This window comes from Peromyscus californicus, unplaced genomic scaffold (assembly GCF_007827085.1).
Source record: "Peromyscus californicus insignis strain IS unplaced genomic scaffold, ASM782708v3 Scaffold_21__1_contigs__length_65335640, whole genome shotgun sequence".
NCBI lineage: Eukaryota > Metazoa > Chordata > Mammalia > Rodentia > Cricetidae > Peromyscus > Peromyscus californicus.
The window spans coordinates 56834605-56852249 of NW_026294514.1; the positions used below are offsets into that span (position 1 = coordinate 56834605).

At 51.1% G+C, this 17645-nt stretch overlaps 1 protein-coding gene across 12 annotated transcripts in view; it reads left to right on the plus strand.

Moving 5' to 3' along the window:
• The window catches only part of Hdac4 (histone deacetylase 4), a 271390-nt gene that overhangs the window by 215815 nt on the left and 37930 nt on the right, over positions 1-17645 (plus strand). For 7 of the 12 annotated variants that reach the window (XM_052750393.1, XM_052750403.1, XM_052750392.1 and 4 more), the window contains 5 exons: positions 3314-3571; positions 6209-6395; positions 8049-8182; positions 11469-11589; positions 15786-15832. In XM_052750393.1, coding sequence (XP_052606353.1) covers positions 3314-3571; positions 6209-6395; positions 8049-8182; positions 11469-11589; positions 15786-15832 — 747 coding nt within the window. The remainder of the gene's footprint in view (positions 1-3313; positions 3572-6208; positions 6396-8048; positions 8183-11468; positions 11590-15785; positions 15833-17645) is intronic. The other 5 variants (XM_052750394.1, XM_052750396.1, XM_052750399.1 and 2 more) reach the window with 3 other exon arrangements.

Sequence of the window (17645 nt, forward strand, 5' to 3'; positions counted from 1 at the left end):
AGTGGAGACCACAGCTGGGCTCACTGCCCACTGTGCGTCCAGCCACCATCATAAAGTACCAATGCTCCAAAGATGTGACAGAGCAGTTACTCATTCTAGTATTTTGTTTTCAGCAGGCTTTTGTGCCCATTCCCATTTTCCAAGGGACAAAACAGGGCTGCTGAGCTAGCTTCCCTCTTGACTCCTTGGGATTGGAGTGGCAGCCAGTGTACCTGACGGTATCTGCTCCTGACATGAGTGCCGTGCCCACATTAATGTGCTTCATAAAAGCATGTTAAGGGGAGAAACCTTCCAGGGGAAGAAGGCTGGCTAAGGGATGAGTGCAGTGCTCAGCCTGGCAGGCAAACTGCTGCCTCCAGACCCACCTCACCACAGCCTTATTTCAAAAAGTGGGAAGCTGTGCTCATAAATGTGCCTTCCTCTTTCCATGGAAAAGGGGTAATGAGGTGTCTCTTCCCCATTGTTGAAAGCAATTCTTGCAGCAATGCTAGGCCTACAAGATAACTTAATCTTTGTGGAGGCAGAGTGTTGGCCTCACTGAGTCTTACTCTCTTTTGAATATGAGAACTTGACTCCTGTGGGTGGTCTATTTATGAGAGTACCCAGTAGTTTTTAAATGCCTTGTGCTTTCCAGTGGGCTTCTGACTCTGAACTCTGGTCTGGTATTTTAATCCTGCTGTTCTGGATATGGTATTTTGTGTGCTCTCATCCCTTGATAAAACAGGGCACTGATGTCCACGAGGCCTCTGGACAACAGGAACTGACGTGTTGGTGAGCTGCTGCTTGCCTCCCTGCTGGCTTCTCTTGTCATATTGCCCGAGGCCAGGTTTGCTTCCCAAAGCCAGCTCTGCATTAACATCCAGTCTCTGTGGCCACAAAGAAGCAGAGCTCACTTTCAAAGAGAGAGAGAGAGAGAGATTATCCCTGTTTGTGACTATGGCTCATGAAGACTAGTTACACCAGCATCTGCGTCAGTGCTGAGTAGAGCGGCCCACCCACTGCAGGCCATGGGCCTGTTCTGCATCATTGACAGGGCTCTGAGTGGCCCCTTTTGCCATGGCAACATCCCTCATAGGCACCCTCTGGAGGGAAGCCTAGCCAAGCTGTGGCCCCTTGAGAGCCTCCTTGCTCCCTGCTCTAGAGTTCCTGCCTGCCTGGCCCCTGCCAAGGCTGCAGACCTGCCTGTGTGACACTAGGGAGCTCCCAAGTTGTCAGCAACCTGTACCCAATGTGGAGAGGAAGCAGGGAAGCCTCTCCTGGCAGTGGGGCCATTTGACATATGAGAGGACAAGAAACCAAAAGCAAGAAGCCCGAGGCCTTCCCACATCGGGCATAGCATGGAAGAGCCCTGCAAGCATGTACTGATGTGAACACCTACCCACCTTTTCTAGAGGCACCATCCTCAGCCACAGATAGTGAGGTGAAAAGCCAGCCAACAGGGGCCCCTGTCCAAGGTTCTAAAGGGACATCCTTTACCTTATGTGTCACTTTGAGTGTTGCCTAGATGAACTCAACAGACTCCAGCCTCTAGGAAAGTTGGATGTTGTCAGTGGAACACTGGAACTGGAACTCTGAGAAACCCTAGATGGTACAGGGACACTGAAGAGACCGAACAGAACACAGGCCATGACACCGAACAGAACACAGGACATGTTCAAGCCAGACAGGGGCACAAAAGTTGTTAGGGGCCAACTGTGGGGACATAGGACAGAGACCCATTGTGGGGGGAGGGGTGTCACTGGACGCAGATGTTCACATAAACGTATTGGAGTAAAGGCTGGCTGGCTGTGTCCCCTTTCGCTGGGCCAAAGGGAAGTCCTTTGAGCCCTCTCCCATGTGCTGGTCCCCATGGTCTGTCTCTGCATTCACAGCCCCATTCCCACCCTTTACACCTGTGTCATCCTGTGCAGTGGTAGCCTGTTCTACAGGCCCTAGTTGTTCCCAGCCCCACCCACCCAGCTTCCCTGCTTCTTTCCTCTTGGGGCCTGCCTATCTGTCTGTCTGTTGTGACTCCCTAGCCGAAGCCACCTTCTCTAGGGACTTTCCTCTGTGTTATCTCAGGATGCTCTGTCCCTTCTGTCCTTGCCATAGCACTGACCTGCAGGGCGCAGTCTTCACAAACCTGACATCACACACCCAGTTCACCTCACATTCCCAGTTAGAGTGCACTTGGTGCTGGCGAGAGCAGGGTGCAGGAAAGATGTGCGGCTTGACAGAATGGTGTCACCTGTCCTTCCCCCACCCAGTGCCAGAGGTAGGAGTTGAGGTACACAGGAGTACGGTGGCATCAGCACCTCACAAACTGTGAAGCAGAACAAACACCTAACAATGTGCTTTTGTTGAAGTCTGCCTGCAAGTCTTTCCCATCAGCTCACTAAGTTGACGTGGGCTTCACCCAGCCTTATTGAGGCCATTCACAGTATGCTGATCTGCATGAATACAACATGACATTATCTCAGCCGTGCTAGCTAACATATCTAGGATTTCACCCAGCCACCCCACTGTATACATGTGTATACTCAGACTGCTTTAGGTACAGGACAGGTGCCACTGTCACCATGCTATGTCCCACAGAGCTCGTCCATCCTATAAGGAGCAGTGCCTGTGGCCAGTGGCTCTCTGTCTGTTCCTTCCACCTGTCTGCCTTTGTGCCTTGGGGTTTTAAAAATAAGATCACTGGCAGGGTAGGCTATGAAACTGGAGAAATCTTGCCTCCATGGCCGTGGTACCTTTGTAAACATTAGCTGGGAAGCGTGGCACATCTCTGACAGAGTACCACCAGCACTCTTCCCCAGACTGATGGTACATCCTGCAGGTCCTTTCAGTGTAGGGCTTCCCTAAGATTTTAGTGAGGCAGCTTCTGAGAACTTCCTGCTGGTCCCTCCCAGTCCTGTACTAGCTTCTCAGCACAGGGAACTGGATGTCTGCCTCTGTTGCCCTTCTCCTGCAGCCGTGGATGTCCTGCTGGGCAGCGCTCAGCAGCTGTGGTTGTGTGACTGGCACTGGCCTCTCTCCTGTTCACCTTTACTCTCCCCTGCACAATGAGCTGCAGCCTGCAGCCTGACTTAGTTTCAATGTCCTGGCACACAGACTCCCTGCACAGACACCAGACACCTAGTACCTGTCTGCTTTAACCCCAAGCATCACTTCCCGTGCACCTCAGATGATGCCAGGGTCCATGTCGTGTGGGTAAATGGTACTTGCTGGCCCTGGGTCACACAAGTTCTTGGTAGAGCATTCCTGTCTGGTGGAGTGTGGAGGAGCCTCTTCTAGTCCCGTGACTGTCCTAACTTCTTTTGTCTCCTCTGCCTAGCAGATGATCTCCAAACCCAACGAGCCACCCCGGCAGCCTGAGAGCCACCCTGAGGAGACAGAGGAGGAGCTCCGTGAACACCAGGCCTTGCTGGATGAGCCCTATCTAGACCGGCTCCCTGGGCAGAAGGAGCCCTCCCTAGCTGGTGTCCAGGTGAAGCAGGAGCCCATTGAGAGTGAGGAGGAAGAGGTAGAGCCCACTCGAGAGGCGGAACCCAGCCAGCGCCCAGCCACTGAGCAAGAGCTGCTCTTCAGACAGGTGTGGAATAAGGAGAGCAGACAGCTAGCTGACTCAGCTTTTCCTTTTGCCCTCTGAATCACAGACACTCACTGTTCTGGCCTTGGCCATCTTCCTGCCTTCCCGGGTTGGATACCCGCCCTCTGTAGATATTCATGTACCTTCTTGAGCACATGGGCCACACAAAAACTCAGGTGCGGGAGGCTGTAGATTGTAACAACAAAGAAAGCGTTTGTGAGATTCAGCCTGACTACGAAAGCTGGAACAAGGGGGCTGGAAGTGTTAGTCAAAAAGGAACTGGGTGTGGTGGTATATACCTGTAATCCTAGGACTGGAGAGACAATCAGACCGATCTCTGTGAGTAAGGCTAGCCTGGTCTACATAATGAGTTCCAGGCCAGCCAGGGCTACATGGTGAGACCATGTCTCAAAAACAAATGAAGGAAAGAGTCAGGGTCTGCTCAGCCTGGACCTTGGGTACTGCTGTTTGGGTGGCCATCCTTCAGCTTCAGAGAGCACAGTGAGGTCTGGGGTGTAGTGCACAGTAGACTGCCAGAGACAGGGCGCTCAGTGAGTGCTGTTGATTTGGAGTGAAAGGTAAACGGGCACTTGTCTAGAAAGACTGGGGACATTTGGACAGGGCATGGAAAGCCCTGCATTAGAGGCCAGAAAACCACCAGGGAGGCTACTTTTGCCTCAGAAGTGACAGGTAAGCCAGGGGATCCAGAGTCATGGACTCTCGTATTCCCAAGAAGCTGTACTTGATGCGTTGGTACTATTCTAGGGCATACACTGCTGCTTGCTAGGCTCCAGGATTCTGAAGCCCCTCCTCAGTCATGTCACACTCCAGATGTACCTACCACCGCTGCTTCTCCATAGTGTTTGGTATGCCAGAACAGCAAGGCTCCTCCTGCAGACACCTGCTGACTTCCATTCTCCTAGGGTCCCTGAAACAGTTAGGCAGCAACCGCAGCATGAGAGTGGCTTAGATTCTCCTGAGTATCTACCCTGGGAATAGGTCCCGTAGTCTGTCCCCAGATCCCAGCTCTGTGAGGCTTTCCTCGGTCTCGAGCAAAGGTGGCCCTATTTGATTCCGGGAATACTTAGCTTCCATCACATACCACCACTCTTTAAAGTCTAGTAGAATTAAAAGGGTGATGAATGCCATGGGTCTTATGATCCAGGAACTCAGGAAAATGAGTGGCCAGGACTGTCTCCTGCCCCAGGTTAATGGACCCAAAGGGACATGGGGACATGTTTGTCGTGTCTGGAGTAGACCCTCAAAGGAAGCCAATACCTGCTTGCCCTCATTGAAATACAGTGCTCTGTTACCACACAGATGTAAGTCAGAGTATTTCAGTAGCTGCTTTTGGAACTGGTGTCTTGTAGATACCAGATGATCCAAGCATGAGACAGTCCTTAGGAGTCCTTACTTCCTGTGTTCTCTGGAGAGCCAGTGAAGCTCCTTTATGGGGACCTTGGGCACAGAGGAGTTTGTGGAAGTGCACAGAGACTTCAACTCAGAAGAGTCAGCTGCTTAATGGTCTGATGCAAGCTGAGGAGGCTCTGGGCCTTGGGCTTCTGTGTGGGTGTTTCTGACCCTCCTCCTCCTCCTGTAGCTCTCAGGTCTGTAGCTCCCCTTCTGTCTGCTGAAGACTACCGCATCTAGGCAAAGTCCTCTCCTCTGCTCACAGCTCAGGGCTGGACCCTGCTTCTCAGGAGGGTGTATTCTCCAAGGCCATAAGATCTGTCCATCAAATAGGACTTGGGGCGAGGTTTGGGGTGGGGCGGGGTGAGTTGGACTTCCTTTTTAACATGCAGCAGTGGCATGGGATGACATGGTTTCCTTTTTCATCTATCTGGGGCCGTAGGAAGTGGCTTCCTCTGTTCACTACAGAAGGAGCAGCCTCTGGGCAGGTCAACCTTGGGAACCTCATCTTTGCCTCACTCCACCATCGGGGTCCACATCCCTCAGGGCAGCTAATCCCCTGAGTGGTGATCCCATACTTCACAGATATCCAGCCAGAGTCTTCCTCCCGCACAGTGTACCCTTGTCAACCCAGTCCTCTCTCCTGGGCACCTGAGTCCTTAGTAGCATGTCACTTTATGGCCCACACAGTTCTGGCCTTCCTAGCTTGAACTGCTAGAGTGGTTGGAGGCCAAGGCGGAACCACATTAGATGGTATCAGGCTGGCCCTTCAGTGTCTGCCTTTGCTCTCTTGCTGAGTTGGCTCACAGATTAATCACTCTTTCACTACCAGAAGAACCTATGGAGGGCTGGCAGTGTGTATTCACGGTCCCATTTTCACTATGGCCAGAGTGATTCTCTCAGCCAAGGATCTGACCCCTGTCCAATACCAGCCCCTCCACCACTGCTCATCATCTTTTTAGAGAACACTTCCCAAGCCCCACCTGGACCACACCTCCTTGTAGGCCTTTGAGATGGCAAGTCCCCTCATCCTCTTAAGCAGGGCCAGTGTGCCAAATGCCTTCTTCTCAGTGATCCCACTCAGATCATGGCCCACCTTTAGGAGGCATAAATCCATGGATAGTAGTCCCACAGTGGAAAGGCCTGTCAGTGGCTAGGGGTGACTGTAATAAGTGTCACAGACTGGTGGGAAATGTTCTGCTACTAATGGCCCTCTCTCCTGCCCTGCAGCAAGCTCTCCTGCTGGAGCAGCAGAGGATCCACCAGCTAAGGAACTACCAGGCATCTATGGAGGCTGCTGGCATCCCTGTGTCATTTGGCAGCCACAGACCTCTGTCTCGGGCACAGTCCTCCCCAGCATCTGCCACCTTCCCCATGTCAGTCCAGGAGCCCCCCACCAAACCAAGGTTCACCACAGGTAACTTGTAGCCTCTTGCTGGACAGGGGGACAGTGGGAGGCAAGGGGCCAGGGGCAATCTGAGACTGTAGAGCAAGCCACTGATGAGAGGCTAGGGGAGCAGCCTGCAGCTGAATCTGGGAAGAACCCAGGCCACACTGTCCAGAGACAAGCATCCAGCACCATGCCAGGTCTGAGACCCACACTCAGTCATGGGAGCACACCATGATGCTGTTATTCTTGGAGCTGGCCACAAGCTCAGAAAAGTGCCTTCTCTTTTTCCTACAGAAAGCAGTCCCACCTGTGTGCCAGCATGGTGCATCCCAGCTTCCCAGCTTCCCATTCTTAGTCAGTAATAGCAGCCTTGATCTTCTGCAAGTGTTCCCCTAACCCAAGCCTAGGACAGCAGATTGCCATGAGGTTCCAGCACAGGGCCCTGTACCGTGGTTAGTGGAGAGCTCTGCAGCACAGCAGACCTGGAATGAACTCTGGACCTCTCTCTGGCATTGCCTCTGCCCTGTGGACTGGAAATCATGTCTCAGTGGCACCTCCACTTGTGCCTAAGAGGTCCAGAGGTCTGGAGCGAGCTTAGCCGAAGTGTGGACCACAGCTGCATGGAGGCAGGGACAGAAAACTGTCCCCACAAGATGGTCACACCACCTCTTCCAATAGCTCCCTGTGGTGCAAGCAGGGAAACTAGGTTGCTTCTTCATAGTGTTTTGATTTAACATTTCTTCCTAATGAGGAAAAGCTATGTGAAAACAGAATGGCTTTATCCTTCACAGGACTTATAAAATGTCTTGCAGAACACTGCAATACAGCCAAGTTTTTCTTAGAAGGAAACTTCCTGTTTAGGGAAAAGTTTCAGTAGTAATATCTAGAAATTAACATTACTTCAAAAAAAATTAAAACTGCACCTCATAAAACCCAGCAAGTGTTCTGTCCATGAGCACTTGACCATTGGCTGAAATGAGCATGTCCTCAAAGGACTGAAGCTCAGATAGGGAAACTGTCCTGAAACCTTGGTGGCAGCTTGCATGTAAGCAGTGCGCAGTGCCCTCTGTGGCTCTTCAGAGGAGATCTTCCTGTCTGTGCCACTCTGTGAAGCCAGTCACGGCTGACACACTTCTGTGGTCAGCAGTTTCTAAGCTGTGTTCATGTACTTGCTCATTTCAGATAGGCGTGTTTGTGTATCTCACATACGAGGTCCAGCTCCCTCTGTAATGTTGGGTCCATCTTGAGTGAACCCATACATACCACCTCTTACCCTGTGTCCAGCTGCTGCTCTAGAAGTTACCTGTTGGCAAGCCACAAAGCTCATGCTGGCCTGGACCATGTGGTAACCTTGGACAGTGCCTACCCAACAGACCAGGCAGACAGGCCTTGAAGGGCCACACCTGTCATTCCCAGCATTCAGTGTAGCCCAGAGGCCGCCCAGATCCCTTGTCACCTTTTAATCCCTAGCTTGGCCCCACGGTGCAGCCACAGTCTTTCTGAGCTGGAGTGTTGGCCAGTGCTGGGTCTCTCCCTCTGCTTTTATCTAGATCCTCATGTACCAGCTTGGAAAGAGGATAGGGTGGACTTGAACCAAGAACCAACTCTGCTCTCTTCCCTTCTGGGAATTCTTCTGCTGTCCCTGGGCACTGCTCTGACTTCAGCTCTGTTCCACTGCAGGCCTTGTATATGACACGTTGATGTTGAAGCATCAGTGTACCTGTGGGAACACCAACAGCCACCCGGAGCATGCTGGGAGGATCCAGAGCATCTGGTCCCGCCTGCAGGAGACTGGCCTCCGTGGCAAGTGTGAGGTATGGGACCTATCTCTGGTGATAGAGGAACACCTACTGCCTTGCTTGTTCCTGGACATGGCCTCCGGCCTGCTCTATTCACAGTGTCTGCCAGTCTGTTTTCATGTTACAGTGATGGAGAGAATCCAGGAAACATTGCCTGTGTTTCCTCATCCCCATCCATACTGTCTGTGGGCTTCTGAGAAGCCATCTTGGCACCTTTTCTTTTGTTGTGATAGAATACCTGAGGCTAGTACTTTAATAGAGCAAAGAGGTCTGTTTACCACCTCACAGTTCTGGTAGCTGGAGGGTCCAAACCAAGGTATCAGCATCTGCTGAGACTCCCCTGACTAAGCCACAACTTGACAGAGAAACAGAAAAGAGACTGCTGTGTGGGCTGGCCTTTCCCTGTGACAACCTGTTCATTTGAGAACTAATTTAGTCATATAGGCCTGAACCATAATAACTCCCAAGGGTGAAGTCCCCGTTTCCCAGTCACCTTCTGCCAGACCTGCCTCTTACAGGACCCACAGTGCCAGCACTACCATATTGGGCATGTAGCTTCCTTTCCACGAGCCTTTGGGGGCTTCCATGGCAGAGTCCACACTGCTTCCGTAAGATTCTGTTTCTTCTACACAGTGCCAGGCTGCCTCCCCATGGCTGTCCCTGCCTTCTTCCTAGTTACTTCCCAGCATGCTCTGTGGCTGGCCAGTGTGTGCATCCATACTTATGCAGTGAGGGAAGGATCCAGAGGGAAGATCAGCCTACATGTCCCATCAGTCCTGGCAGCTTTATTAAGACATGTTCTTCTGATGTAACATCGTAAAGCTTCTCTGAGGATGTGTGGAGAACTTTGGACCTTTCCTTCCTCAGATGTTGGGTTCCATGAGGCAGTGGCCAGCATGGAAAGCACCTTCTCCCCCTCAACCCCCAAGTCTGGTTAGCTTTGCTTCTGGTTCCTTTTTGCCAGGCCTTCTGCCCAGGGAGCTATGTGGGAAGGCTCTAGTAGGGCTGTCTGTCTTAAGTACTGCTCCTCAGTTTGTTCAGCTACCATGCTTGCTCTCAGGAGGTCTGGCCTGCCTGCCAGTGGGGTCCAGGGTTCACCCCACATTTGGCCACAACAGAGCTGGTCACATAATAGGGCTCTGGTCAGTCAAGACCATGTTGAGCCTCTCCTGGTTCCCCACACATGACCCAGCAGGTGTGCGGTCCCAGATCCTGTGCACTAAGCTCTGAGGAAGAAGGATGGATTTGTGTAGCGCAGGCTGGTTCCTGGGAGCTGGTAGTCTCAGGTGATCCTTCTTTCCCCATCTATGCAGTAGGGCTGGCATCACCAGAGGATTACCTTCAGTACCTGCCAGGCGAGCCTGCTATGACCTCTTTCAACTAGAAAACCCCTCCATGTCTTTCCCTCAAGTTATCCTGCACATCAATATAGGATAGGGCACAAGGAATTTCAAAGGCACTAGCAAGTGCCTCATAGACCAGCAGTTATTTCTGTTTTCTCTCTCTGAGCCCACCTGCCCTCCCCTATGCACTGGAATATTCAGAGTTTAGGTCATCCCAGGGCTCACATGGCCCCAGTATCCTTTACCATTCAAATTGTACCTCACTTATCAGGCCCACACCTGCTTCTGATGACCTCTGGGTGGGAAGTGAACAGTGAGGGGTGAGGTGAGGCTACAGACACCTGCTTTGGGAATCTATCCAGAATGCTATGCCACTGGGGGGCAGCATTGGCCTGTGTACACAAGCCCTGAGAACAATCCTCTTTCCTCTCTTGTTCCAGCTGGCCTTGCGTCCTGCCATCCTGCCCATCCAGATGCTGCCCTGAGGTACCCTTCAGCTGCCAGCATTCACTAATGTCTTGTCACTCCCAGGACAGTATATTCAGGCAGGGACTGGGAGGCATTCTCAGCCAAGAAAGCAGGGATGAGAGTCCAAACATCTGAGAAGGCAGGACAGCCACCCACCTCACCTTCTGTTGTGCCTCCGTGGAGGTGTGAGAGACATTTGCCACATTTGGGCCAGTGTCAGGGGGAGGTGAGGGCTGCCAGAGGGTTCTTAGATGTCAGGCAATGAGGTCAGAGCAGAGTTGGCAGAAGCCTCAAGAGGTAAGCTGGGAGAAGATGGAGCTTAGAACCATTGACAACAGTAAAACACACTGACCAGCTCCCTAGATGTAAGTACCCTAATCCCAAGCATGAGAAGCTCATCATGGCAGCCCCTTGTGGTGCAGAGGAGCTGTTCCTTAATTCAGCCCAAGAGAGCAAGCACACATCCACAAAGGTTCCTGTTGTCTGACTTGTAGCCTGAGTCCTAGGCCCTTGTCATTAGAGCTGATGTCCAACACAGAAGTCAGGTAAGGTAGGTGATGCTCTGACGTCCCATAGGTTCCCAATCGCTGACATTGAAACTGGAGCCTGGACTGTACCTCACTCTGGGTACCATTGAGGGCTGGTGGGTGGACTCACCCCATGAATGGTCTGAACTAGAGAGATCTTTCTTCTCTGTAGGCCCCAGCCCCTCTGCCAGCCTGCAGAACCAGAGCCACACACCATGTTGGTTTAACTTCTTTACCATGTAGGCCAGCACCTACCAGACCAGATAAATGGTCAGGAAGGGGAGATCAGATCCCTGTCAGCAGCTTCTTGAGTGATGAGGACTTTTTCTTCACCTAACCCCTAAGGAACCCTTTCCCTATAAAATGTTTGTCTGTTTCATAACCCACTGGCCAGCTAGTTAAGTGGTTACCTCAGCTAAAGAGTAGGCACTCATCTACTAGTTTCTAGAGATCTAGAAGTAGCTCAAAAGTTGGTTTGATGAGCTTACAAACTGCAGAGGAGCATAGGACTCCTAGTCACCTCCCAATGCAAGCACAGACTCCAGTGTGTCAGCCATGCACAAGGGAGGGACATGGAGAGCTGGTGTTGAGGAGATACTAGAAGCAGTGGCTTGAGTCCCCTTGAGAATGAGCTCAGGCAGTTCCCCTACCTCTGACACTTCTGCTATTTTAAGCCCAGACCCTGGTTTCAGAAAGCAAAATAATAATTTGTTGGAAATCATTTGTGTGACAGTGAAGGGTAACATGTTTAAAACTAGAATTATCTTTTAAATGTTTTTCAAAGCTATGATTAAAATGCAAGCCACCTAAAATATTGTGTTGTATACTGTTTTGTTTCTGCTTTTCAGTAATCTAATAGTCATATACCCATCCTCATAATCGATCCGCATTCCCTCTGGGGCAGTGGCCTTGCTGAAGTAGAGATTGAGCTGACACACATGTTCTTACCTTGTGTCCCCACAGTGCATCCGCGGACGCAAGGCCACATTGGAAGAGCTGCAGACAGTGCACTCGGAAGCCCACACACTCCTCTATGGCACAAACCCTCTCAACAGACAGAAACTGGACAGTAAGAAACTTCTAGGTACTCGAGACCTTCCTTACATCCCTACCAGGTTTGATCTCCTGCAAGTGATGTTTCCACCCCTTTGCCCCTGCAACTGAGGCCACTGTGTGGCTGGCCAAGACAGGAAGGTTGGCTCCTGCTAAGACCCTGGGTACAGAGAAGCCTGGAGCTCCAGTCAATTCTGGAAGCTGCTCGGGATTGTTAGAGACCAGGCGTGCCCAGCGCTTGCCCTGTTTGCAGTTTCTTTCTGAGATCTCTGGGGGGAAGGATGAGAGGAGGCCTGGAGAGCCCCAGGCTTGACCACACTGAAGTCATTGGTTGCAGACTAGGAAGCTTTGTCTTGGCCCTGTCAGTCAAACCCCATGGCCATGTTCTGGCTCACAGAGACCTATTCTGCCTCACCACTGGAGTCTTTATCCAGTAAAAGTAGGATTGACAAACTGGGGGGCCCTATGTGTGTCCTATATCGCCTACTTGGCTTACCCCACAGAACCCAGCAGCTCAGAGATAGTGACTTTTGTACTGATCCAGGACTACAGACAGTAGCGATAAGGACAGATCTAGGTTTGTTGGTCTCTGCCTTGAAACTTTGACTTCAGGTCATGGTCCAATGATGGGGGTTCTTGATCTGCACCAAGTCTATCTCCCACTCCCACTCCCCTATTGGGCCCCTTGTGTGCTCACCTTCACCCTCAATCAGAAGGCAGGGGACTCCCCTGCAGGAGCTTGGCCAGTCCGAAGGACACTGACCGTGAGAGTTCCCGGCAAATAGTGCCCTTAAAACTGTGATGCTAGTCTCACATCTACAAAACCACTGCCCATCCTAAGCTTCCAGTGTGGACTGCACACTAGGTCAGGAGTAGACAGGACAGTGCGTGCCAGGCAGCTAGAGAGACCTTGAAGAGGGGAGATACTGTGGACAAAGGTAGAAGTGAAGGAGGAAGTGTAGGCTGTTGGGAGAACGAAAATTCAAAGCATGATCACCAAAGGAGAAAGTTCCTGGGCTGGAAGACAAGCTGAGGCAGGCTTCCCAAAATGGGGCAAAAGGCCAGCTGCAAGGAGAGGACCAGGGTCTGCTGTGGTGCCTGGTCCTAGCAGTAGTGCCGAGGAGGAGGGGAGGGTGGGGGTAGGTTTTATGCTTAGAACTGCAGGGCACTTCTTGCCGGATTACAAAGATCTCAGGAGTAAGACCACAGCAGGCAGCAGCTGAGACGAAGAGCAAGCAATAGGACTAGGTGATACGCTGCAAGGCTCCAGAGAGCTGGGGGTGCCCTGCTTCCTCCTGTCGCTGTCACCAGCCAGGCTGCCAGGCAAGCAGGAGGAACAGAAGCATTTGCAGCCTTGGAGTTTGATTCCTCGGCGTTATTTCTCAAGCCCTGGGGGACACTGTTAGCCTGGATGAGACTCAGCAGGATGCTGCCAGGCAGCCAAGGGGTCCACCCCAGAAGCAACTCCCATAACATGGTCCAGAGGACAGCCCTGTGGCCCCATGTAGCAGCAGGCAGAGTAGCCTGGGACTGTGTGGTTTGGATGCTGTGTGCTACTGACCCAGGCTGGGTGCAGGGCCATCTTGGTTCTTCTGGGACTTTGCCTTTTCAGACCCTGCCCTTTGTTTTGCGCTCTACAACCCACTGTCCTCCACACTGGCCCCTTGGCTCCAGGGATGCTCTCCATCCAGGAGAGGCAGCATGGAGATCCCAGAATGAGGCAGGACCTATGCCCAAGGTGGGACTTTGTCAGTTTATAGTTGAGGAACAGGTTCCATCTCACAGGAGCAGGGGAGGGGTCAGCTAGATGAGTGCTCACCTAGGCACATTTTATCAGCCATCCCTTCTCAACTGACCAGAGTTACCAACAAGAGAATTTTCTGAGTTTTAAGCTAGTTTCAAACCAGGTTCAAGACAGGTTATCAAAGCCAGAAGCATAGTACTAGATGTGTGTCCTCTGAAACAGGAGAAGTGTCTGTGTGCAAGGCTTAGAATTGTCTGTGTGCAATCATTCACTGCCCACCAATCATTTGAACACTAGTCCCCAGCTTGTGGCCAGCACTACTCCACTAAAGCCTATTTATGCATGGGTTTCTTTCTTTGTTAGAACATTTTCCCCACACCCTGTCCCCATCCCTGTGATCCAGCAGCCATGCCAGTGACTGTTCCACCCCATGTCATTATGTATAAGTGGTGCCCATGTGAGTTGCTCACTTGGTATCCTTTTCCTTCCTGCTAAGCTCTTTGGCACTGTGGGAGGTACCTAAACCCCTCAAGACCCATGTTTTAAGTTTCTACAGTGTCCTAACCACAGACCTTTACAAACATCCTTAGCCCAAGTATTTGAGACATAATAATAGCAGTTATCCCAAGTTCTGTTAAAGTAGCCCTAGTTAGATTTGTAAATACTACTGTGATTTTCTTTTCTTTTTTTAATCTGATCCACACATTTCTCTGCCATGTACAAAAGACCCTTTGTAGTTCTTCACTGAAGTAAATGGCAGGTGTAGTGGGCCAGTCACCATCCCTAGAAGCAAGGAGGCACCTAACAGCCATGCTGAAGAAAATAACCTGGCTTGGGTTAACTGTGAAGCTGGCAAGGCAGACCTCTACACTGCTGGCTCCCACAGAGTGTCAGTTGCAGAAGGCAAACTAATGTCTTTCCTGCCACATGAGCCAGCAATCTGCTGTGAGTAGACCAGAGGACATAGTCCTTAAGGTTAGACTTCAGGAATGTTTTGCAGCCTGATTGAAATGGTTGTGATTTTAAACCACCAACAGCAAGGAACCCTTGAGTATAGCTAGTGATGGACACCAAAGCTCTTGTCATGAACATCATGCCCTGCCTCCTACTCAAGGGTACTTTCTGTGCCTAATATATGATGACTTTCCTTTTTCCTTTTATGTTGGCTGGGTAATGAGCATGAAAATACTCCAGTGATTGACATCTGTAATGTACATGGTGTTGGCTATAATTGCTGAGGGAAATACACTTTCATAGGCCACCACATAACCAATGGGAATTTACTGGAGAAAGTTTCAGGTTCCTGAGCACAGGAACTCTTCATGACGTAGCACTGCTGTTCCTTTGTTGGAATGAGGAGTGATAGTGAAAGGGCTGTCCACGGTCACTCCATGCCTGACTGTTCCCAGCTTTAGAAACAGGGTGCCCTGGGCTATGGTTCACTCTGGATGCAGACCCATAGTGACTACAGTTGGACAGTATGCAGTGAGCAGATGGGGTGTGGCTTATAGCCCACAGCCCTCCTTCCCAGCCTTTTTCCAAAGGCCCAGACATTCCCTGCCTACCCTATCTCCATTCCCTGTGTGTTCATCCTCTCTGGAAAGAGTAGTCACCATTTAAGGCACTGATTTGACCTGGTGCTTCCCTGTACAGCTCCGCTCTATGGCCAGCTCTTACTCCCCTGAAGATTCCCCTCTGCTGCACGAACCAATGTATGCCAAGTTTAGAGCATTTTTACTTGCTACCCACCTGTCACTGAAGGAAAGATGCATTTAATGGCCCTGTTCTGCCTCCCATATTTGTATATGCAAATAAGGACCACGCCCTGGACCTAGGCTGTGCGTGCTTAGCTATTTGAAGCAGAAGGGAAGGGGTGGCAAGAAGCTGGTCCAGGTAGGATCCAAGGGTCGTAGACTTCAAGAAACAGCCAGAAGTGGAGGCCACAACAGTGCTGTTTCCTCAGTATGAATTTGAGGACTGAGAGTGGCAAGGAATATGCACGTATGGCCTTGTTCCTGCATTGCCCATAGTGACACTGTACCCCCTAGGTGCAGGCCAGGAATGGGCTAGTTTACTCAGCTCCACACTTGGAACTTCAGCCAGACATGCAGACACAGCGAACCTCCCCTAACTCCCAGATCTACCAACACTTAATGGAAGAGGTTCTATGTTTTAGTAGGTGCACCATCAGGTATAAACAAGCTCCCTGGCCCACAGGATCTCTAGGCAGCATGATGTCTGGATTGTGCAGGGCTATGCCAACTCCTGGGGCCCACCCCTACCTCCTGTAGCTGTCTAGCCATGAAAGTCTGCTCCCTCTCAGGCTCCCGCAGAGCTGCTCTCCTTGCACTTGCTGCCTGGTGGTGGAGCTGGTGGGACTCTAAGAACATCTTATCCGGTCCAGTGTCCACAGCATGCTCTAAGGGCTGGGCACTCACAGAGATGGTGCTACCCTGATCTTCTGACCCTCATCTTCTCCCCAGGTTCACTGACCTCCGTGTTTGTCAGGCTCCCTTGTGGTGGTGTTGGGGTAAGTATTTCTTTAATGTGTAAATAATGTCCTGTTTGTTCTCAGAGCCCCAGTGGTCGCAGAAATCATTGCCTTGCTCTTTTGAGTGGGTAATGGCTGCCAGGTGTTTTCCATAAACAGTACTGTGGGGCAGGCGGGGCCATGTGGGGCTTCAAAGGAACTGAGAGCTGGGAGCATTTTTTTTTTTTTTTCACCAAACTCAGGCACCTTTTTGGGGGAAGGTTGTCTGACACTGCATCTGGAGCCCTACTAGTCCACAGCTCTTGTGCACCTTATGTGTAGACTGCCTCGGAGCCTGCATCCACAATAGCACTGTGCTCATGTCCACACAGGCCACAGAGGCTCCTTCCGGCAGAGTGGGCTTGTTCTGTGCCACTTACTAACTTGTACTCCAGACAGAGTTCTCTGAAGGACGCTCATGAGTCAGGTGACATTTGTAAGACATTCTCAGGTTTGTAGTGATAACCATTTCTATAGCCAGGTGATCCGGGCAACTAGTCGCCTAGGAAACAGACTGAGACACACAGGTGGTAAAGGTGTCTGCACAGACAGCCTTAGCCTCTGCTCTCAAACCGGCCTCAGGAGGCAGAGGTTCTGCTGTACTCCTGTCCTCCGGCGTGGAAGAGCAGGAGCAAGCCTCCTGTCTGGTCTTCTGACCCTTAGAGTCAGTCCCACTGCACCGCTATGTGTTGGACTAGCTAGCACGTGGCCAGAGTTGTCCTGCTAAAACTGTACCGTGTTTGATCATAGATCCTGGGGTGAAGCTCAGGTCTGGATTCTGTTATGGAAATGAAACAAAATTGTTTTCTTCCTGAGTCTTTACAGAAATCGCTGCTTTGAAAATTGCCCCGTCAGAAAGAGAATCGATGGCATCTATTCATACCACCACCAAGCCCTCCTGGAGTTACTTTGTTTTGTATTGTAAATAGGCTGCAATCTCTTAATTCAGGGCAAATTTTTGGCCCGACTTGAAAAGTTTTGGATTTGCACTGCCCTGCAGCCAGAGAGCCCTGTGCAAGGCAGCATTTATAATTTGCAAATGAAAACTAAATGCAAGCTTAGATCTGGGGGGGTCGAACCTGGGCAATCTCCTGCACCACTAACCCCAGATCTGAGGTGCAGCAGGCATGCTAGATGAATGCAGACATACTGCACAGATGTGAGTGGTGCCCATGGGACCCAACCTGAAGAGAGTTAGGATCTTCAGGTCTTCTTTCACATGGGATCCGAGGCTAGGCCTGAGTGGACCCAGTTTTCCTTCCAGGTGTAACCCACCAGTGTGTCAGAAAGAGCAGTGCAGATGCTGTGGGGGAACTGAGGCTTGTGAGGATGAGGAGCAGGCAGCCAAAGGGAGGCCCTCTGTCCCTGGAAGCAGCTTTCCATTACCATTTCCTTTATGTAATAGTTCTTTCAGAGTTTAACTCAGCCTGCCTTAGTTCTGTGAAGTAAAGGTGTGAAACAGTTTTAACCTTTTTTTTCAAGCCAAATAAAAACACTGCTGTTTTGTTTACCTCGTTATTGGGAATTTCAACCTAGTAAGGAACTGTGTTCTTAACTCTCTCTGCTCTTGCCCCATCCCTGCCTGGGAGTGTCTTCTGCCTCCTCCCATCTGCAGCTCCAGCCCTCCTGATTCCCAGGGCTAACCCAGATTGGCCGCATGCTCCATTATCATCATTCAGCTTTCGTTTCCCAGATGCTTCTGTTTCCCTTCCCCCTATGTCGGTCCTTCCTGGAAGCATTTTTCTATAGCTCCCAATCCACAGTAGCATCACCACCCTGACTGAAAAGGGCCGCCCCTCAGTACCACTTCAGG